This window comes from Aphis gossypii, chromosome 3, assembly GCF_020184175.1.
Source record: "Aphis gossypii isolate Hap1 chromosome 3, ASM2018417v2, whole genome shotgun sequence".
In the NCBI taxonomy this organism is placed as follows: Eukaryota; Metazoa; Arthropoda; class Insecta; order Hemiptera; family Aphididae; genus Aphis; species Aphis gossypii.
Genome location: NC_065532.1, coordinates 18,797,936 through 18,822,166, shown reverse-complemented (window position 1 = coordinate 18,822,166; position 24,231 = coordinate 18,797,936). Strand labels below are relative to the sequence as shown.

General features: G+C 28.6%; 1 protein-coding gene across 4 annotated transcripts; it reads right to left on the bottom strand.

Moving 5' to 3' along the window:
- Nucleotides 1-1,431: 1,431 nt before the first annotated feature.
- On the bottom strand, nt 1,432-23,580 carry LOC114125113 (protocadherin-like wing polarity protein stan). 4 transcript variants are annotated; one of them, XR_003592493.2, is made up of 41 exons: nt 22,712-23,578; nt 21,829-21,916; nt 21,462-21,756; nt 21,111-21,394; nt 20,402-20,630; nt 19,697-20,013; nt 18,945-19,111; nt 18,371-18,878; nt 18,025-18,151; nt 17,371-17,559; nt 17,028-17,306; nt 16,773-16,967; nt 16,538-16,709; nt 15,922-16,350; nt 15,517-15,857; nt 15,255-15,429; nt 14,625-15,199; nt 14,448-14,554; nt 14,215-14,385; nt 13,982-14,136; nt 13,721-13,887; nt 13,393-13,662; nt 11,063-11,231; nt 10,859-10,984; nt 10,648-10,793; nt 10,348-10,531; nt 10,072-10,271; nt 9,753-9,962; nt 9,493-9,679; nt 9,021-9,160; nt 8,593-8,950; nt 8,383-8,533; nt 7,734-7,875; nt 7,421-7,636; nt 6,973-7,340; nt 6,509-6,907; nt 6,070-6,425; nt 4,366-4,599; nt 3,987-4,257; nt 1,956-2,661; nt 1,432-1,894 (listed from the first exon to the last, which is right to left on the bottom strand). XR_003592493.2 is itself a non-coding variant. In XM_027988615.2 (41 exons), exons 1-41 carry the CDS (start codon nt 23,085-23,087, stop codon nt 2,647-2,649), a joined length of 9,498 nt encoding a protein of 3,165 aa, XP_027844416.2. In that variant the 5' UTR covers nt 23,088-23,579; the 3' UTR covers nt 1,432-2,646. The 4 variants fall into 4 exon arrangements, 3 of the variants coding, with proteins under 3 accessions (XP_027844416.2, XP_027844418.2, XP_027844415.2); XM_027988615.2 differs by adding an exon at nt 3,630-3,639 and having other exon boundaries at nt 1,432-2,661; nt 22,712-23,579; XM_027988617.2 differs by having other exon boundaries at nt 1,432-2,661; nt 6,070-6,422; nt 22,712-23,580.
- Nucleotides 23,581-24,231: the final 651 nt, after the last annotated feature.

Genomic DNA, 24,231 nt, shown 5'->3' with positions numbered 1-24,231 from the left:
TAGACACAAAAATTGAATATTTTATAAATATTTTACTACAAAATACTCATCATTTACCTAAGTTGTCATCATTTTTTAAAAAAATGTCTCTATATGTAATTTTAATATTTAATAGAAAATATACTTAAAAGAATAACATATTATATATAAGATTTTATTAGAATTTTTTAATTTTTAAAGAATTTTAACTAACTAAATAATTTTTTATTGAAATTTAAATACAAAAAACATTAGAAAATTTCAAGGTTATAAAATAAGTTATTTTAAGTTCAAATTTTTTGTGAATTCTTTGCACAATATGTATGGAAAATTATAATATTAATTTTTGTAGAAAATTTCAAGTGGTATCTATACATCAGCTATTTTTTTTTTTGAATTACGTGTAATTTAGTGTACACTAAACTAATATAAAAAGAATCATTTCAGGAGAAATACTTATTTTAGGGGTGATTATCTAATAAAGTAAGAATTTAAATTTGCAACGCTAATATAAAATTAATTGATTTTTGAATTTTCCGTTATAATTAGTTTCATCAAGGATAAAATAGTTATAAAAAAATCTAGTATAAAATTTTCAATCTATTTGACTAACAAAAATTTTCAATATTAAAAAAAAAAAAAACTGAAAATTTTAATTGTTTATAAATATTTTGAAAATTTTACATGAATAGAAAATTATAATATAATTAGGGAACATTTTAAGATTCTAATTGAAAAATATTCGGAATTTTTAATTTAACCTTCACCCCTTAAAAATATAGTTCTAATTAGTTCCCAGAAATAACTTATAGGTAAAGTATAAAATCAAAGTATTTTCACGGTTTCAAAAGATAATTTAATACATCTAATCATAAAATAAAAGAGGTAGACAACTGGGTACCTATCGCTCTGTTGTTGGTACATTAAGTATCAAGGGGAACTCGTTGTTAAGTAAATTATTATGATGGATTTTGTTAAATTCTATTTAATGATAATTAATAACCTATAAGCCATTGTATACAATAAAAAACGATTTTGAACGAAACAGTCTACATTTCGGCAATCATGGTTACAAATTAAAATATCGGATTTGAGTAAAAATTCCTGTTTTTTCTTAATTTTTTGTGTTTTCTTTTACTGATTATCAAAAAAGCACAGGGAATTTTTTAATTTAACCACTACAAAGTACAAACTAGATCAAATTTGCTACTTAAAACCAGCCTCAAAGTGAAAATTAAAGGATTTTATCGACTACTCATATAAAATCAAATACATTCATCACTGCACATAACAAATGTATAATTGAGCATTGAGCAGTGAATTGAGAGTGATACCATAGAAATAGAATATAAAAGATATGATCTATAATACTTGAATATAAAGGCTTCAGTGTAGTATATGAAAGGATGAAAGTCAAAAGGTGTAAGCATACATATATAAATAACAACAATAATTATGGAAAAAATATAATTTAAAATTTATAAGTACACACACGTGAATGAAAAAAATCTATATAATATATATTTTTATTTACATAAATATAAATATTATTATACAATACGCCTAAATAAAACAAAAATCACAACTCTTTTGGAATGTTAAATTTAAAAAAATGGATTGATCACGAATTTTATATTTGATTTGTATGAATATCGAACTAAATAATATTATGAATATATCATAAGCATAAACACCGTATCAAATATCGTAAATCGATGTTGGAAAATGTTAATATTGAGCATGGTGTTACACGATCAAACGCAATGATCTGTATAACATTTAAATATAAATATGATTAATGATGATTAAAAAAAATGCGATAATCTATATTTTATGAATGTATTTTCGTGGAAATTAAACATAAAACTTAGGCTTACGTATCACAAATGATTGGACCAACTCGGACAGTATGGCACTAAAAGGGAAACATACATAAATAAAACTATATTATATTATAAATTAAATTAAATAATCACATTCAACGTTACGTCAATTGGAATGTTTATAAAGATATGTGTTCATTATATGTGAGATGATATTAAATCGTATGTCTGTACAAGGTCCATGGCAGTGGAAGCGTGGCTGATTGGTTCCTAGGCTAGGCCGAACTAGGGCTCGCAAGTGTTTATTATAAAATGCAAAATTATTTGTCATATATAAACCGAATTTATCGATTCGTGTAATTAAGAATATGACAACAATTGGAAACCCTAGTCCAGCGTTTCCCAAACTTTTTCTCTGCCTTAATAAAAATAAAATTTTCGTTTGTATATAATATACTATACAGTATATAATATTTTCAATTTACGTTCGAGGACCCCTTCCGGTATACGTGTGGACCTCTAGGAGGTCCGTGGACCACAGTTTAGGAAACGCTGCCCTAGTCAATATACATAAGATGAGTAATATATATAATTAAAAATAATCTTAAATAATAAAAAAAAAATATAAAATAATTGAGACCATACAATGTTCATACTTATCTTACATAAATATACATAATAGTGTGGAGTAAAAAAGGAAGGAATTAAAATAAATATGCTAAATTACTGGAAATTTACACTTATTGCACAAGGTTAAAATATGTTACAGTTTAAAAGGGAAAAAAGAAAGATACCACGATTAATTAAATTTGTACTGAATATCAAGTCATGTTATACTGGAGTTTCACTCGAATCCTTCCTGAATTAAAAAAAAAAAAACAAATAAATAAAAAACACACATTTAGTAAGATTTTAAAATGAAGAAATATTTTATGTATAGTAAGATAAGTTTAGATTTTATTACAGGGTTATGTAATTTAAGTGATTTGAAAAAATTAGGTAAAATAAATAATACAAATCTTGAATTTCTATTATTGGGGCAAACTTAGCCATTTATTTTTTTATAGTTAGTTTGCTGCTGTTTTTTTTATTATTATTAATAATGAAAAGAAAAAATTATAATTTATTAGTTAAAACATATACATGTGATTAAAGGTCAAATATATATATTTTTAAAACGACTAACAAAAGTAAATAACTATTATTGAGTGGAATTAGTTCTTTTTCATTCTTATTAATTTGTCAAATACTTGAAATTGCATTTTACATGTCATGTTTAAACATAGTCATGTATTGCGTAAGCCAGTTGTTAAGATTAAATAAATATATCTATTGTATGTTTTTAAGATTGACAAATTTAATGATATACCTAGTTTTCATTAAGTCTCAAACATATGATATTATTGTTATAAATTAATACAGGTGATTACTTATTCAAATATTTGTACACAATGTTATTCTTAAAAAATAATGATTCACTATTTATAAAACTGCATTAAATATTTACCAAAATTTTCCAAGATAATTGAAATATACTAACCAATCTAATAACCATAGGAATTCATCATAGTAAAAAAATATTTTAAATAAACATATTTTATAAATATTAGATAAACTATATTTGATCAATAATAGCTAATATGATCAGTTATGGTACCTTTAAAATTTAAATAGCAAAAAAAGTTTATAATAATCAATTAACCAACATTAACACAATTAATATAATTTTGAAATGATTTATATTCTATCATTACTTTAGTACTGTAGACATTTATAAATTTTAAGACATAAATAAAAGTGAGATCAATAAAATATTTAAACACTTACTTCTTCTTCACTGTAAATTCCAAACACCAGAGCAGCAATGCAAAAGAAGAAAATAACCGTAATAAATCAATAATTATGTTAATATTATCAAGGCTAAATAAGCTGAGCTGTGTATTTGTTAAGATGAGCAATAAACATAATTATATTATTAGTTAATAGTTAATAGTTTAAATAAATTGGTGTAGTAAAAAAGTGTATAATAATTATATATAATTTTATACTTTGTGAATAAAATACTATATTCTTGTGAGAGTTAATTATTACACTTAAGATATCACTACACCAAATTAATAACAATGCATAACATGACAGTAATAATAAAAATTAAAAATGAATTAGATTGAGCTTAAGACTTACTCAGATTCTAGTATTTCCTGTATACCATACTCATTTGTATAACCATGTCTTGATTGTAAATTAAGAGTAGAAGTGGAAGCTTGAGTGGATGGTGATACCGGTTGGCTATAAGCCCGAGCCGTTACAAACCTACTATCTACACTATGTAACGATCCATTCTCACTTCCCCGATTTACCATAGGCGGTGGCATAGAAATACCATAAAGATCACTTCCTCTGCGATTATCACTGTACAAATCTCTATAGGGTGAGTGACAATGGTCTTCTTCGGCTACAACAAATAATACAAGTAAACAAACATGAAACAATGAATTATTTCTTTTTTTATTTGTATACCAACTACTATGTAACAATATATATTATTTATTTTAAAAATTACCAGTATAAGGAAATAAGTATTTGTCACCAAGACTCGCTTTATCATCTACATCACAATCGGATTCTGTTTTATTTAGAGAATTGAATGTTGAGCTCTTGTGGTGATAGCTAAAGTGTTCACTGTTCAACAGTGGCGGTTCAAGAGACATTCGATTATTTATCACTGAATTTTCATGATCAGATATTGTTGATCCTGTCCAACGATGTTGTCCAACAGCATGGTCTTCTTCTTGAACTAAACATTAAATATAGATTTTGTAAAATTGGTTTGTAAGGTGTAAATTAGTTCATAAAAAAAAAAGAGTGGTCAAATGAGTAACACTCTGTACAGTAGGTATCGAGTGGACCTCAGACATAGAGTATGTTACTATAATGAATGTATTAAATTTGAATTGCAATGATAAGTATCATTATATACAAAAAACATTTCTGAACAGAGATGACTTGTCAGCCTAGGAAATATATTTTCCATTGGGTGGTGAAAAGGGTAGCTTTTGTTTTAATACCTCAAAATTAAATCATATACAGAAAACGGCAATTTAAACAACTGGTGTATGTTTCAAGTCTCTACGACTAATCATTTTTAACTTTGACAAATTATATAAAATTATTTGATGGTAAATCATTATTTTACAAATGAATTTTTGATTTCGTAAAAATTTTAACTTTTGATGAGTTTTTATTAATTAGCCAACACTCAACTTCTTTTATAAATATTGAAGCCATACAATGCTTTTTATAAAATTTAAACTACAAAATAACTTAACTTGCAAAAAAAAAATTAAAAAAATGTATTTAATTTTTGTTTAAAAAAAACCGTATAATACAAGTACTCTTATTCAGTTTATATGGGCAATGTTTATTTTATCATAGATATAAAATGTACATACAATATGTATTTAAAAATTACTAATATAATTGGGTTTTGTCAGATCAACGAGATAGTGTTTATCAAAAGTAATAAAAAGCATAACCATTTAAACCTTAATTTTTTATACTCCTTCTACCTTAAAACAGAAATTTTATTTAATATGTTATATTTAGTTTTATTTAAGTAAAAATGTAATATTTTTTTCAATTGTATGATTCACATGTGCAAAATAACAACTATTTCAGATATTATAAATTTTTATGTTTTTGAACTAATTTCGGTTTTTATGTGCAACTGCTTAATTTGGGCAAATAGAGCTGGTCTCAACGTGCCCACATTAAGCGGAATCCACTATATTCTTATAATTTTTTAATCACAATAAGAATAACTCATGTGGTACTTTATATAAAATTTTCAAATATTTTGAGTAAGCCAACATTTTTTTTATCAATATTTATAATAAAAAAAACTAAATAAAAACGAATATTTCAAATGCCTATAAATAGCCTTAAAATAAGCAAAATATTTTGAAAACTAAATTATGTAAAAAAAAATGCCAATCTAAATAACTGTTGAAATTTTCAAATACCTACGACTCATACTTTTTGAATAATTACAAATATTTAAAATTGTTTGAAGATAAATTGTTATCTTTATGAGATTTCATAATAATTTAACATTTAGACTCTCATAAAATTTTTTCTATAATAACGCTCGAGTTATCTCTAAAGCTATTTGAAGGAAAACTAATGGACAACTTTGTAGTTTGTATTGTATTATTTTATAGCCATAATTGTATAAATAATTGTATAATTGTTTTAAATTAGTTTTTACCTGTTGGATATTGTTGACTAGTCCATCGTGGAGCATACAGAGGTTTCAAATTGGGAAATAATTGTGAATTTGTAATCACGTTCAATGAAGGAGGCAATCCAGGGGCTTCATTTATATTTGGTAAGAAAGGAGGTGGTCGATTTGAAGACGTATTACTTCTACGGCCTCTATGACGAGAAGAATCATCCTCATCACTGCTATGGGAAGAAGCCAAGTCTAAACTTCTTCCTTCACCTGAACCTTCAGAATCTGAATCTGATGTATGTTGTGTTCGGTGAAAACTAGATGGCAAATCTGATGTTGAATGGTCATAATTACTTGTTGTTGTGGATGTATTCCTTAATTGAGCATCGCTTCTGAAGGAAAAAACGCATTGAGTCCATTTTTAATACTTTAAATGGTGAAACTGAATTACAATGGTAAAAAATTATTATACTACCTATAGGGGCTACTACTCGTCTTTGTAGTAGATCGTGAAGTAGTACTAGACATAGATATGCCAATTGGTCTTCTTATTCCATCCGCATTGGTAACTCCTGTGTTACGATATGACAATGATGATCTAATGGTTGGAGGCGATGTAGCGCCAATTCCAGAATCTGGTTCAATTTTTTCTGGTATTTCTTTACCAATGAGTCGTAGTACACAATGGTGTATTCTACATCGAAGCTTTGCATTAGAATAACATAGACCTGCTAGTACAAGCCAACCTTGACTACAAACAGCGGCACACAGTGTGTATGTAAGCCGTGTGTCACGTTCTGATGCTACAACCACTTCTAACAACCAAACACCAACTAGTATAGGTACACAGATTACTTGTACAACCAAAACACTTCTAAAATGAATTTAACTATTAATATGCATAATTAGTATTATTACATTTAATTTATAAATTAATACCTTAAATTTCCATAGCCGAGCACATGATCTTTTAAAGTAAATGCTGCTCTGATACACAGGAGTAACACAATTACAGTAATGGCGACAGCAAGACAGGTAGGACCAATTAAACTCCAGATAACAGATTCATAAACAGATAACCAGCAAAAATAGTAATTCCCATACTGATTGATACGCACTCCAACAGATAAGCTGACTATAATGGCTGGCAAAATATAACCGATACTATGATAGAAACCCATTTGACCATGATTTACATCCCTTAATTCAGTTAACATTCGATACAAATGAAGTGCAGCTACCAAAGACCAACCAATGGTTGCTAACCACAAATAGTGTAAAGTTATAGAACAAAATTTACACCATACCTAAAAAAAAGAAAATATTTTATTAGATTATTGATTAATTGTAAATACATTATCATTAATATATATAAAATAAGATATACCTCAAAAGTATACAGAGTTCCTCGAGTTTGAGTAGCAGCTAGATACACACATTGAGTGAGTAATAAACACAAAGCAAAATGGGAGTAAATAGAACTTGTATTGGTTCCTGCACGTACAGCAACTAATAAAACGCATGTCACAATGAGGGCAATGATTGCTAACCCAAATGATATCAAAATCAAGAATAGTTCTAAATTTGAATATTCAACTATGTACTATTAATAACAAAAAAAAAAAAAAAAATCAATGATTAAATAAAAAAAAAGCTATTTCAAATATTAGATATGTAAAGATATGAAAAAAATTATTTACATGTTCATCAACAACGTCTGTGAGAACAGCATATGTCGACAGCTGGTTACATGTACAATTTATATAAATAGGATCTTTTTTCCACCAATTGTCTTCTGGTAACTCTGTATGACAGCCAGCTCGAGTCCACTCACCACTGGATCTATATTAAAAATTTAAAACAATAACACATCATTTCATATTTAAACTGTATTTGATATATTTTTCTTTGAAATAATTTAAGTAGAATTTTAAACTTTAAAAGTTTAATAAATAGATAAGTAATGTAAATTTTTAAAAGTAATAAACTACATTAGTTAAATACTAAGCATGTATCTAAAGTAATTATCTTGAGTAATTATTAAAAATTGAAAATATAAAAGCAATTTAAACCATTAATTTTATTTAATTGTGTAACTTTTATTATTACGATGTATATTTTAAATTGTTTATTGATACATATTATATTATTATGTACTAAGCATTAATTAAGATACATCATGCATTATGTAATACTTAATAATTATAATGTAGTACATTTTAATTTGTGATACGTAGCGATTTATAAACTTTATAGACTTTACAGATTTTACACGTTTTATCAATAAAACTGTTTTAAGAGCTAAGAAATAGTATATAATATATATATAAATTCATTATGAGAACTTACACTCTAGATGTTGACCACCGTACACATTGAGGATTGGATCTCAATGTAACTGGGTTTTTATTGATCCAAATCTTGATACGAATTGGTGAGTCTAGAGGCACCATGTCAGATAACTCTGAAATTTCTTTGCCATTCACGTGGCGTTGTTTTCCTAATTGAATTTGAATTGTAAACATTGCTTAGTTAATATTTTTAAATATAAAAACTTACTTTTTGGATTGTTATGATTTAGAGTTGCAACAAATGACATAACTGGTGATCCCACTTGGAGATCTACAGAATATCTCTTTAAAACAGTGTCGTCATAACGTAATGGTAACAATGCTCCTAGTGTACGATATTGTGCATAACCAACAACAGCTGCATTTTTAGAAAGTTGTCCCTTTGTAGTAGTCATTCCATGTTTTATTGGCTCAATACCCAATAAATCAATGGGTACCATTATTTGAGTATGTTTATCAAACTTTGAAGAATCCAAAAGGTAGTTGTTGTATTTTGGTAAGACAACAACAGGGCTACCCATATTTTTTAAACCTAATATTTCTGAACCAGGTTTTAGACTTAAAACCTGAAGAGATACAAAAATGTAAATTAAAAATGATTAAAATATAATAAAATAAAAAGTAGTAGGCACATACTTGTATAGCTGGTTGAAGTAAAGATGAGTCAGGTAAATTTACTTTTTCTTCTGTCACAGCAGAAGTAGACAAATCTGGTCGTTCGTGTTCAGGTTCAAATCCAAATAGACTCTCAGCTGAAACTACATCTAAACCAATAGCTGTAAAACACCAAATAAATATTAATGTAAAACTTAAAATTCTAGTTAATAGTTATGAAAATATTACCTAGTACAAGGTAAATATACTATCTATCTGTACTATTTGTATTATTTTAATGTGCTATTATCTACTATATACATATTATTATCAATCGTTATAAAATTATCTACAATTTTAGAAACAAATTATGTGTACTTCAATAAAATAATAAAATTTAAGCATTAAAATTCAAAATTGTATAGTTGGCAAATAATATTATGTACCAAGTTTAGGTAAGTCAGGATTAATAAAAAATTGAAGAAGAATTAAATAATTAAATAAAAGTACATACCAATATTTGGAGTAACTACTTCAAATGGATCTGTGTAAGTATCATGTTGAGTTGTTGATAAAGTAGCAACATAATTATTTATTGTATTCATTAAATTAAATGGTCCCTGTGACATTAAACTGTTTATACGTTCCCAATGATCAATTTCACTTAAGTCTAATAAACGACTGGCTGCCATAATTAAATTCTAAAATAAAATGTTAACTAATAATATTAAAGAAGTTAAAAATATAATTTAAAAATTTGAAAACAGCACTAACCAATATATAATCTTTATCTTGGCTATGGGTCAAATTTAATCCTGACAAAGATCCTTCATGTAATAATAAATGTTGTAAAAGTTGTTGACCAATGAGAACATCAGAACCATGTAAAAATTGAGTGTTATTGACTGCTTTATGAAGACTGTTAGCTCCATTTACAGCGACAAATGTAGTTACCTTAATAGATTTAGTTTCTAATCCATTCAGCTAAAAGTAAATAAAGATCTTTAGTTTTAAATATGTTGTGAATGTACATTAACAACATTTTAAGCATATAAAATTGAATCTAAAACATATTCATTGGCTTAATACTCACAAGTCGCTGAAGATCAACAAATGAATTTGAAGTACAATTGAATATATCAGGAAATTGCCATCCATCTAATGTATTTTGACATAAACGTGTGGCTTTGCCTTGAGAACCAATTGGGCAGTTTTCAGTTATCCGTTCACCCCATTTAGCCCTAGGCCACCAAATATTACCTGCTATACTCTTTGGACAACCATCGTAGATAACTAGAAAAGTAGATGGTAAGATTGTTTTAGTATATTATTTCATCACATATTAAGAATCTAATTTTAAATTTATTACCTTCACATCCATTTAAAGTGACTTCAGCATAGGAATTTGGACATTGGTCACATTTACGACCTATAACACCAGAACGACACTTACATTGTCCAGTAGTTTGATCACAAGATCGATCAAAAGAACCAACATTGTAGCAACCACATTCAAGACATTTATCAGAGCCATGAGGAGTATAATGATTGTCCTAAAATTGTATTATAAATTATAATATATCATTCAATAAAACATACTTAATTAAATCATTTTGCTAAATACAATAGTATAAATTATAAGAATAGAATTAAATTATTTTAACTTTACTTTGCAATAACATTGCCCAGTGGTTTTGTTACAATGGGGATTATAACCATTGTCTACCATACAGTTACAAGGACCACAAACTCCACGATGATGTCCCCACCAACTAACAGGGCAAGACTCTTTAAGTTCGTGTTCACAGTAATCACCTTAAAAATAATGTCAAAAATAAAGTTCTGAAAACAGTAAAAATACTTATATTATGATTACATACCAGTAAATGAAGTTGAATTACATTGACAATGATAACCACGTAAGCTTTTTCGATCTTCAACGCATAGAGCATTGTTTTCGCAAGGGTTTGTAACACATACACTTTCACAAGCTGGTCCCACAAATCCTAAAAAGTTATTGTGACATATTTAACATTAATATACAGCCAATTTCGATCATTAGGTATTAACAGTTTTCAAAATACCTGTATGACATCTACATGTATGGTTTTGCCACGAAGGTATACAATCACTATGCTTAGGACATTTATTACCATTGCAAGGGTTATCTTGTTCACAATTTTCACTAACACGTATCATAAGTTCAGGTATTTCCAATACAGTAGTTCCTCCACTATGTCCAATTCGAACATCCTAAATTTTACAATACAGTGATTGTTTTATTGTCAAATATAATTATTATAATATTAAAAAAAAAAAGTCGGCAAGTGAGTACCGCTCTGCTGTACATTAGGTGCCATATGGATCATTATTATATATTATAGTGGTGTTAAATTTGAATCCAATGATAGTTATCATTGTATACGAAAAACGATTCTGAACGAAGATGATTTGTCAGCCTAGGATATAATTTCTAGTGGTTGGTGAAAAGGTGGTTTATGTTTTATTGCCAGAATACAACAAAATTTAAGTTCTTTTATAATAATTGTAAGCTAAACTTATGAAAAACTTTGTATTAATTTTCAACTCTTAGCTACTTATACAAAAATTTTTATGAAATATACCTACAAAATAATTTGCAAATATTCATGGTTTTGACGAATTTTTGTCAATATTTGAACTTCAAATGCTAATAAAAAAAATTGTGCCTATGTATTCTTATAATTTTTTAATCACTATAATAATAACTTATGAGGAACTTTGCATTAAATTTTCAAGTATTTTGATAGGGCCAAAAAGATTTTATCGACACATAAAAAAACAATTTTCAGAAAAATTGAAAATTTCAGTTGTCTATAAATAGCTCAAAAAAAGTCAAAATATTTTGAAAATTAAATCACGTAAAGAAAACGCTAATCTTAATAACTGGTAAAATTTTCAAGTATCTACGACTTATACTTTTTGAATAATAACAAATATTTAAAATCGTTTGAGGATAAATCGTTATCGTTACGCTATTTCGTTAAAATTTAAAATTCAAACGCACTTAAAATTTTTCCTATAATGATGCTTCGAGTTTTCTCTATAGATACTTGAAGGTAAACTTATGGAAAACTTAGTGTATTTTTAATCCTTAGTTATAAACACAAAAATTTTATGATTTTTCAACTTCAAATATTTCGCAAATATTCATAATTTTGACGAATTTTCGTCAAAATTTGAACTTCAAATGCTAATAAAAAAAAATTGTGCCTATGTATTCTTATAATTTTTTAATCACTATAAGAATAACATATGAGGAACTTTGTATAAAATTTTCAAGTATTTTGATAGGGCCAAAAAAATGTTATCGACCCTTCAAAATAAATTTTTCAGAAAAATTGAAAATTTCAGTTGTCTATAAATAGCTCAAAAAAAGTCAAAATATTTTGAAATTTAAATCACGTAAAGAAAACGCGAATCTTAATAACTGGTAAAATTTTCAAGTATCTACGACTTATACTTTTTGAATAATAACAAATATCAAAAATCGTTTGAGGCTAAACTGTTATTTAACGCGGTTTTTGTAAAAATTTAAATTTCAAACACTCATAAAAATTTTTTGCCTGAATCCGGTAGAGTTTTTTTTACAGATATTGAAGAAAAATGTATGGAGAACCTTGTACCAAATTTTCAAAACTTAGTTATAAAAGAAAAAAATTTTATGATTTTTCAACTTCAAAATTACTTGCAAATTTTCGCGTTTTCGACAGATTTCGTAAAAATTTGAACTAAAAACGCTTATAAAAAAAAATTGTGACTAACGATTTTTAATTTTTTTTAGCTACATTAAAAACAACTCATAAGGAACCTTGTATTAAATTTTTAAAACTTTTTGGTCATCCAAAAATTTTTTATCGACACTTTAAAAAAAATTTCTCAAAAAAATCGAAAATTTCAGTGGTCTATAAATAACTCAAAAAAAGTCAAAATTTTTTGAAAATTTAACTATATACGGATACCACTGACATTAACATTTGGTGAAAATTTCAAGTATTTTCAGTGATTAGTTTTTGAATTACAACCATAAAAAAAAATCGATTTGGTCGAAAACTGGTTTTGCTTAAAAATTGCCTTTTTCCGTCATTTTTTTTTTGTTTTTCTCGATTTTTTTGAAAACTGTTGGAAAATGTTAACTTTTTACCTCTATAATGCACCAAGGATATTCACTTTTACATCGGAAACCACCCCCATAGTTTGAAATTGGAGCATTATTTCGACTAGTTATGCTGTACACAGACACAAAAAAAAAAAAAAAAAAAAAAAAAAAAAAAAAAAAAACACACATCATTGTAAAATCAATACATTCATCACTTCGTTCAGAATCTAAAATTAAAATACTAAAAACAAAATATGTATTTGTATTTTTAATTACTTTAATACAGCCTTTGAATCCCATATTTTCATCAACATCAGTTAAATCTTCATTGAAGTTTCCCAATTGGATTTTTCCGACAAATTGCCCTTGTAGTTTAGCATTAAGTGTTTTTACAATTGAACGAATTCCATGATCCAAAACAAATCTAACACCGCCTGTATTCTGCCATATTATTTCTAAATTATGCCAATCACCATCATTGATTTGCACACTGCTAAATACAGCTTTTTGGCCATCAACCACATAAACAATGAAACCACTTTCTAACTAAAATAGCAGGAAAACAGTTAAAATATTCATTAAAAATATAATGTAAACTACTAACATAAACACGAGCAGTAGTATTTTGTCCTATATTCACAGAAATGACCGGAGAATCAGGTTTCTTAGTCTTCAATGATAATGATGTATACCAAGGAAATTGAATAGTACGCAATAACGGATTAAACGCTACAATACTATCTCCCGAAAAACGCCAAAGAGCTTGTATGGCTAAACCAATAATAATTTCACATTAATATTAATACATAATATTATAGAAAGATTAAAAAATATTATTGCATTTAAATAAAAATATTTTACTCACGATGACTACAATCCTTCCCTCCCCATAATTTAGGACAGTCACATTTATATGTACCCCAATGATCTGTACAACTACCACCATTTTTACAAGGATTTTCAACACACAAAGATTTACGTTCTGGGCATCCAATGATAGTACCATTATCAGCAACAAAACTAAAAACATAAACAATTTTAATCAATTATATAATATGGTTATCACTTAAAGTATTTTAAAATATATTTAGTACAAACCTATTCAAATCGAGAAGTTTGTAGTCAATATAAACATCAGCAATACATCCTGTGAAGTCTTTACTTTTTACTTGAAAACTAGTTGAGTCTGGTAGCATGGGCAATCCACCAATTTGAAGAGGACCAGTAAGATCCAAAAACCGATGACAACTCTCAGTTAATATTTCACACCTGAAAATAAACAGTTAAATAAAATATTATTATTATATTTTAATAATACTGAACATTATCACCTTTTTTCTAGCACTTGAGTAGAAACGTTAGCGCAAGAATATCCAAGTTTCGACCCATATTTTACAGTCAACGGTACATCACAGTCATCTAAGCTCAGAGTAGCACTCTTAAAAATTAATATTATATAAAAATTAATAAAATACATACTTAACATTTTAAATGATATTATTACTTACTCGATTGATATAAGAAACTGTAACAGAATGCCAAAGACCATCGTTTACTACACTAGTAGGTGGATAAGCTATTACATAAGTGACTTCAGATCCTAGAGAAAATGAAAACTGCATCCCACGGCCTCCTTCAATAACTTCTAAGGCAATAAAATCATGACGTTCGTTATATCGACCATTGTATAATAGCAATCCAGATTCTTCTAACGTAGAAAATTTTAAAGAAATATGTAGCCTATATCTTTGTCTTAATGATGGAAAGGTCAGGAATGAAGATTTTGGAAAGCTTCTAGAACGAAGTCTGCAAACTTCATCATAGTGTTCAAAAGTACCAGCTGGAGAACAATCATCACATAAAAATCCACCGCTTTTTAATGGGGTACAAGTGGCTCCTGAATGACATATTCCTGGTTTGCATTCATCATGATTCAAATTGATTTCACAGTTGTCGCCAGTAAAACGATGTGGACAGATACAGGAATATCCACTTTCTTTGCTATGACATTGACCTCCATTCTTGCATGGATTAGAATAGCATAAATCCACTTCAGTGTCACACATATAATATTTTTGACTCCCTTAAGTAAATAAAATATTATAATTGGCAGATGAAAAAAAAAAATTGAATACTACCTGTGAAACCATGAGGGCATTGACAAGCAAATGTAGTAACTGGATAAATTGGCCTAAATAAAACAGTATCACTGCTAATGAAAGATGAGGCATTGGCAAACTTTAAAACAGTTAAGCAAATTTCAAAATTCAAACAGGGTTCTCGAACACATAAATTATCTTCAAATGGTAAAATCTGAAATTGTATTTTATTATTATTGTTTTTTTTTCTATTTGAAATTAAATAATTTCTAAAAATAAAATAGTAAGTTAAAATTATTACTTGAACAGTTGATAAACGAGTTAATATTCCTCGATTTAAATAAACACGTTCTTGAAGAAATTGAGGAGAATAAAAAATACCATCCGGTTGTTTTGCTGAAAAACTAACGTTGAGTACTCGTCCATCAACATCTGTATCGTCTTGTACACTAAATACATATATATTTTCTTTTGGGCATGGAATGATGGCTGCTAAACCGGATGTAAAGAATTCCAACAGAGGAGATAAAAAAGCTTCTTTAGTCATATCAGCTAATCGAACAGTTACTGAATTAAAAAGCATTTCGTCAGTGACCAATCGCACTATTAGAGTCATAGTAGCTTTAATTTCATTCACTCCATCTAAACAGCAATAATTCTAAAAGTTAAATACAAATAAAACTAAAATCAAGTAAAAATGATTTACCAGTAACCGATATTTCCATTGAAGCAATTTTAGGTACATTGGTGTTTAACTGTGGGGATAAGGTTAGCATTCCAGTTGATTCATTTAATTGTACTAGATTTGCATTATTTCCAGATATTATTCGATAAATAAGTTTGTCTGATACATCAGCATCAAATGCAGGAACTTGACCAAATGTTCCAGTTGGAAAGAAATCTTTAAAGTTATTAAAAATAACTTGAAAATCAGAAAGTCTTGGAGCATTGTCATTTACATCAGTCAAGTATATTGTCAATGGAGCATCTGAGTGTAATGGAGGCGATGATGCTCTTACTACTAATTCAAATTTTTTCTTATTTGATTCATAGTCTAGCTCAACAGAAGTTAATAATTCAGCTTTATCAAGTCCAGGTCTTCTAAGTAAAGAAAAACTACTAGCATCATCTCCACCTACAAAACAAAATTATATCATGATTTACAATTTTTCTTTATTTTTGAAATAAAAATCATAGTATATTAATAATATTAATTCTCATAGATTGTATAATCTATAAAACTATAATTTTTTTTTATCAAATTATAATTTTTTCACAGATGGGATTAAAATAGTGGTATAAGAAATGTATTTTTAAGTTACCAATAATAGAATATTGAACAATTGCATTAGGTCCTTCATCTGGGTCTTTAGCGTACAGCTCCCCGACAGTAGAACCAATTGGTGAATTTTCAGGAATGTACATAACTAATTTATCAGATTCGAAAACTGGTGGTGAATCATTTACATCTTCAATACGTATAGTAACAGGAACCTATAAAAAACTTTAACTTTTAGCAATAGTTTCATGATTGACATTATATCTGCTAGTACTTACAGCTGTAGAAAGGGATGGTGAACCTTTATCAATGGCAAATACATGAATATTATATTGAGGAATACTCTCTCTATCTAAAGAAGCTGCAGTTCTTAAGATACCAGAAGTGGGGTCAATAACAAAAGCTTCTACACCGTCATCTAAGGCATATTTTATACGGCCATTCAAACCTGAATCTGCATCAGATGCACTTACCTATATAATCACAATGCATTAAAAACAATATATAAGGGACATAATAAGCAATAATTTTACTTGAAGGACACTAGTGCCAGTAAGAGCATCTTCAGAAACCGATCCGAAATATGATGCATTGAAAAACTGTGGAGCATTATCATTGATATCAGTGATTGAAATCTCTACATCAGTGGTATCTGAAAGTGGTGGATTACCACCATCTCTAGCTGTAACTGTAAGTAAGTATCCACTTTGTACTTCACGGTCTAATGGTTTTGTTGTGACAATGGCACCACTTTGAGCATTAATAGTAAACTCAGAAGCATCGCCATAACCACTTGCTAAAGAATAAGTGATCTAAAAAAGCACATTACGTAAAGGTAAAAAATTCAAATTTTTCTAAACTATTGGGTTTACTTACTAGAGCATTTTGACCAACATCACCATCAGTAGCAGAAACAACAAGAACTGTAGAACCAACTGGAGCATCTTCATAAATGCTAGCAGTATATGGTGCATTGTCAAAGATTGGAGCAAAATTATTAGCATCAGTAACATTAACATAAATCGTAGCAGTATCAGATAAGCCGCCTGAATCTGTTGCTGTTACCTATTATAATAATAACAACATAATAATTATAACAAAATTATATTATACATATTACTGTAAAGTGTAAATGTAATTTCTTGCATGATGTCTATTCTAAATAAAAATATTGGTTATATTAAATAAATTTTAAACTGAAAATTAGTTTTATAATATTAAAGTTCTTCTTCAAAAGTACACTAACATTTCCTTTATCATTTTGAATTGTTTAAAATGATATCAAATAACTTTGAACTACTTGCTTGTTATTTTCAACAAAAATATAAATGTATAAGGTAAAAATAGCAGAGAGCTTTAATATGTTAGTTAAATCATGTCATTGTGTTAGTATACTATTAATTAAAAATAATAGTTTTTGATAGATTTATTCAATAAATAGTTTGTTTTTATATTTATTAAAATATTATTATTGACTATTTTTACATGTTATATAACTTATTAATTAAACTTATATTATTAAAAACTTACCGATAGAATAAAACGTTTCTCTTGTTTATAATCTAATGGTTGAGCAATAGTTACTAAACCTTTACCACTATGAGTAGCAATTGCAAATCTCCCTCTCAAATTTCCACTGACTATTTCATAATGTAGTCTTTAAAATTATGTATAGAAAAAAAAAAAAAAAAATTAGTATTAAAAAAAATAATAAAAATTAATAACACATTAAATTGCTTGAAGTTAAGCTGTAAAGATATCCTTAAAATGTGCTAACTATATATCAATGTGATTGAAGAAATAATAGCACAGTTGTCAACTATTCATCAACATGATACCTAATACTAACTAACTACTTTAACTCCAATAACTATACCTTGGATTTTCATCTGGATCAGTAGCCATAACTGTTGTAAGTGGTGTTCCTGGAGGCGAATCTTCACTAATGACAACATCATATTGTTTTGGATTGAAAATTGGTTCATTGTCATTAACATCTTGAATTGTAACCACAACACTAGCTGTGGCTGATTTGGGTGGATCACCTCCATCTTCAGCCACAACTAGAAACTGGTACTTAGGATTAGTTTCTCGATCTAATAAATGAGTAGTGTACACCCAGCCACTTTTTTCATCAACAGTAATTGGTAAGTTCTCAGATAGAGTTCCTTCAAAGTCTCTTGGAAAAATGCGATATTTTAAAGCAGCATTCTCTCCTTCGTCTGCATCATATGCTTGCACTCTTACAATACTATATCCAACAGCAACATTTTCTAATACAGATTCTTGAAAAAGTGAAGTGTAAAATCTAGGAGGATTATCATTAACATCCTTTACATTCACTAGTAATTGAGTAGTATTGGAACGACTTGGATTTCCACCATCTGCAAAAACAAAATGTTAATCATGATAAATTTAAATAGATTCCATTTCATAAATTAAATGTATACCTTGAGCTCTAATCATAAGTCGATAACTTCGCATTGCTTCATAGTCCAAAGATTTGACTAATGAAACTTCTCCACTTTGACTATCAATAGAAAATTGTCCTTGTGTATTGCCACCAATTATAGCATACCTCACAACTGCATTTAAACCCTGATCAGCATCAGTAGCTCTACGATTATAAATTATAATGTATTTTTATTAATAAAATAAAAGCTTAAGAAACAATTTCAATAAAAATAATCATCATTTAACATTTGTTAAGCCCATTCTAAAGGCTATTATAATTAAAATAGGTATTTGCAAAAGATTACATTTTATAAGCAAAAAAAAAAAAAAAATCATTTAAGATTTAACTGAATCTAATACAATTAATTTTTTTAATTAAGTTAATAAACAATTACTTTGATTAAATAATATTTTTTTAACTCAAACATATTAATAATATTATCATTTTTAGGAAATTAATTTTAATAAATTATAATGACAAAATGGTCAATAAAGAATAAATATCCATTAAGTCACAAATGTATCAATAATTCTTAGTGAATATTTTAAAATTATTGATGGTTTTTTTTATTTTAAAATTAAAATGATAATATATGTATTTTTTATAACTAAATCTCAAAAACAAAATAATAAATAAAACTACTAAATACAATTCACAATCAGTCAGTATAAGCACTAATAATTTATGTACTAAAAAATATTAAAACTAGAATATTATGTTAGTTAATTGTATCAAATTAAAACTTACTTAATTGTGGAGATAACTGGTCTTTGATTAGGATTCAAATCTTCAGGAACATTAGCTGTATAAGCTCGTTCAGAAAATTGTGGATAGTTATCGTTATCATCTAATATTTTTACAACTAATGAAGCAATTGCTGAACGTCTTGGTGATGGAGGAGCTGCTTGATCACTTGCTTTAACCATGACTGTGTAAACTTCACATACTTCTCTATCCAAATTTCGTCTTACACTAACCACACCACTGCGAAGATCGATTCCAAAAGTTTCATCTGCGCTAGAGTTTAGACCACCACCTGATATACTTTCAATAGAATATTCAATCTAAAAAAAAAAAAAAAAACGTCAACAAATTTAACTTAAGTCTACGACACAAAAACCAGCTCCTGACTGTGAGGGTCATCATAGTATGATGACCATACGAGTTTTGTTAGCTCAAACTAAACCATCTACTTTGAAGACAAAAAAAATAAAATGTAATATAAAACTTTATTGGCTAATTTTCTCAATAGCCAACATTGTTTTTAAAGACGATAGGATCTCTCACCTAAAATTTCTATATTTAAAATTGTCATCATTAAGAAATTAAAAGCGGGTCAATTATTTTTACCATTTTGATAAACATAAAACAGCTGCTAGGTTCATAATAGTCAGGGATCAGTTTTAGTGTCACAAACTATAGTTTTATACATAAATAGTTATTGAATCATACTTGAGAATTTAATCCTATATCTAGATCTGTTGCTCGTATGGTAATAATAGTAGTTCCAACAGAAACAGATTCCCTCACAGAAGCTTCATACATGCCAGAAGCAGATTCAAAAACAGGTGAGTGATCATTGGCATCCACAACATTTACTTGAAGTGTTGTAGTTGCTGTAGATGGATGAGATGATGTGTCTATAGCAATTACCCGTAAATAATGAACATCCATGAATTCTCTGAAATAATTAAATTATAATATTATAATATTACAACTAGGTATACTAAACTAATACTTAATCAGTTATAAATTTGTATTAAAATAACTGTATTCAGAATTGAATCAAAATATATATAAATATATTTTTAAGTAGTGCCCAAACGAAAAATTAGTTTTAAAGCATCTAACAACATATAAATGTAGTCTTTAATTAAACAAAAGTAAATTATTTTAGTAAGTTGTTTTAAGTAAGTTATTTATTTTTTTATAAATATTGATCCAATGAAAAAAATTAATTTTATTATAACTGTAGTATTATTACATTAACTTCCGAAAATTAATCAGTTAATTTTAAATAGTTTTTTGGGGCATATTTAAATAATTGATATTAAGTTATATCTAGTATCATAAATACAAAGAACAGTTGAGTATATACAACGATCTTAGTTAGGTATAAAACAGTTATAAATATTTTTACTAAAGACAACCGATTATATACCTGTCTAATGAGACCAATGTTGTGACTAAACCAGAATTAGAATCAATTGTAAACATTGCATGTGATCTAGTATCAATAATTGGACTCATCTGGTACTCAATTGGATTGTTATTTGGAGGCATACTTCTTGCATGTACACTGCAAACAATTGTACCAGATGGAAGTTCTTCAGCTACACTAGCAACATATAGACTTCTTTCAAACTGAAGCCCACTATCAGCCATCTCTACTTCTCTTCGTACACGTCCAGTTTCAGTTAAACTACGTTTATGCCACAATATCATCTAGAAATTGGTAATTTAACATTAGAAAAAAAAACAATACATTTTTATATTAATTTGAAAAAAGTACTTTAATATAATGTTCGGAAGGTGACACAATTTCACTATTCACATCACATTCATAAGAAATCATGATAATAATAGACATTGGATCAAGTGTTGAACAAAAGTTTTCAGCTACCACTAGATCGCCACTTTTAGACTCGACATTAAATCTAATGTCACTTATGTCCAAATACCGTATTTTGCAGTCATTATACACACTTTGTGGGATCACAGAAGGTCCAAGAGGTGCAACAAATTCACTTTTTCGCCAACATTTTTTATTCACTTCATCCATTGAAACACCGGTGCCAAATTTAAGACTATTGATTATAAAGTTAGTTAAAAATAATAATAGGCTTATTTTTAATAACTACAAAATATAGTGTACTTACTTTAACACTGATAAAACTACTGAGACCAATGTTTTGCTAGACCATTTTTTAGCGAGTTCAATACGAGTGTTTAGTAAAGAGTCTATTTCTAAAATAAAATAAAATAATATTTAATTAGTTTTTATCAAATATTTTAGATGGATACATTTATTAGAATGTTTAATGTTAATAACATGACAAAATATCAAAGTTAAACAAATTAATAATAAAAATTCCTACTTAATTTAATCTATTGTAGATTATTACATAAAAAAGTAATGATGATGATTAAATTAAATTTAAACATTAATTATAAGCACTCATATGATGTTAAAACCACATATTTATAGATAATCAAATGCTCTTAGATTCTAGCAAAAGATCAAATTTAGAACAATCGATAAATTTGCAGTTGCATTTAGCTGCATTACTTAGAATAAAAATATATAGGTTCCAAACATAACATCTATCTATAATAGAGTTAATATAGAGGTCTCTAGAAATCTAGAATATATAACCAGTCAGGAAAACCTATAATTTCACAGGTATCTACCAAATAATGTAAACTCAATTCATTATATGAGTACAGTCAACCTGCACCAACCTATTTAACATTAGTAGGTAATAATAAATAACAATGTGGTCAAAGAACAAACTCAATTTTTTAACTGTTAATTTGTATGTAGGTACCAATTTATTTTAAGTGAATGTTTATATTAATAAAACTCTGCCAGTATTCTTGTCGATGATATTCTATAGATAATACATTAGTCACTCGATTAGTCATTAGACTTTCAAGAACATATTTTTAGACAAATGTGACAGTTCAAATACCTACAGATTATTATATTAAAGACATGCAACATACTAGGTAGGTAGGTAAGTAAAACAGAATAGGACTTACTGTTTTTTTCACATCCCTTAATGACCATTCTCAATGGTACGGACATATACTCCAGAGTGTCATTGGAAGTTGAGTCCACATAGAACGTAAACACGTCTGGATACTTAAAACCGTCACATTCCAACGGCCGTTCGAGTATAACTGATCCAGTATAATGGTCGACACGTAACAGTTTGGCTACAAAGTCTCCACTCTTCTCAGGGTTTAACGAATACCGTCTGGCTGGCCGATCATAGAACGGTGTGCCGCCGTCAAACAGCACTAGCCCTGGTGAATCCGTGTCGGATACCACCAGCAGGTATCCGAACGCGGACCGGACGAGCAGGAGCAGTGGCAGCAGGCACACCGCAACATGGTTGTGCTTCACGACTAACATCGCGTGGTTCGATGAATCTGACAGTACGGTATACTTGAGTTTGGACGAGTCACCTCCATAGTCAGATAGAAAAAGGACAACCGATCCGTTCGGTCGTCTGGAAGATCTTGTTCGGTGAGTTGAGGGTGTCAGAGACTTGGAGCAGAATAAAACTTCTTATCTCTCAGGCCGGATGACCGACGACAAGAAAACGTTGCACGGAACTGTATACGGTCGGCGGACGGTATATTACAGAAAAAAAATAATCGCTCACGAATTTTGAACACTATCATTTACGGGACGCCATTGTGTACGGAATATCAAAAACGAACGCAATATACGCGAACACCACAACGAACTCGTTTCCCCTTCACCCGCACGACACGGACGAGAACAACAAACTGAACAAGCCGACCGACGACGATGCCGGGACGCTCCACTCGTGTGCCGCAGACGCGCCAATGACCGACGGCGTAGAACGTTACCTACTGGAGTTTTACGATTGTACCACTATACTACTTTTACTACTACTACTACTACTCCTACTACGACCACGGTACCGCCGTCCACCCGTTCCCTCGAACCCCTCTCGCCCACGCAACGGTCGAAACTAGTAATCAATCGGCGGGCCAGGGGTTCGAAAAATGTGTTCCGGTGAATTTCATAACAATAATTATTATTGTACACGTCTTATTCTAACGCAGCCGATGACTTCGGCAAGAACCTACCTACACGATAATAATAAATTACAAAATATAAAATCATTATGTTGCTATTCGAATTTAGACCGTGCGGTGTTTACCTATTTTTATTTTATACGTTCACGTTTGACGACCAACTATACACTATACTACTTATATACTCTGTCATATTGTATTGTTAGGTACCTAATTAAATCGTGGTAAAAAAATGGATCGTCCGCAGGACCGTAGCACATCTTGAGAACGGCGTATAAAAGCTTAACGCCGTCCAAAACGCGTGTTGCCGATCGTGAAAAATTTAATGTCCGTCGTGCACGCGATACACCTATTAGGTATATATACCTCTACCTGTGTTGCTATTTATAATACTAAACGGTAAAATGAGTAATAATATTATTATGTGTTTTTCGATTCTTAAAAACTCACGTAAGTCGTGTAGTACTCCGTAGTTATACCCGCTGCAG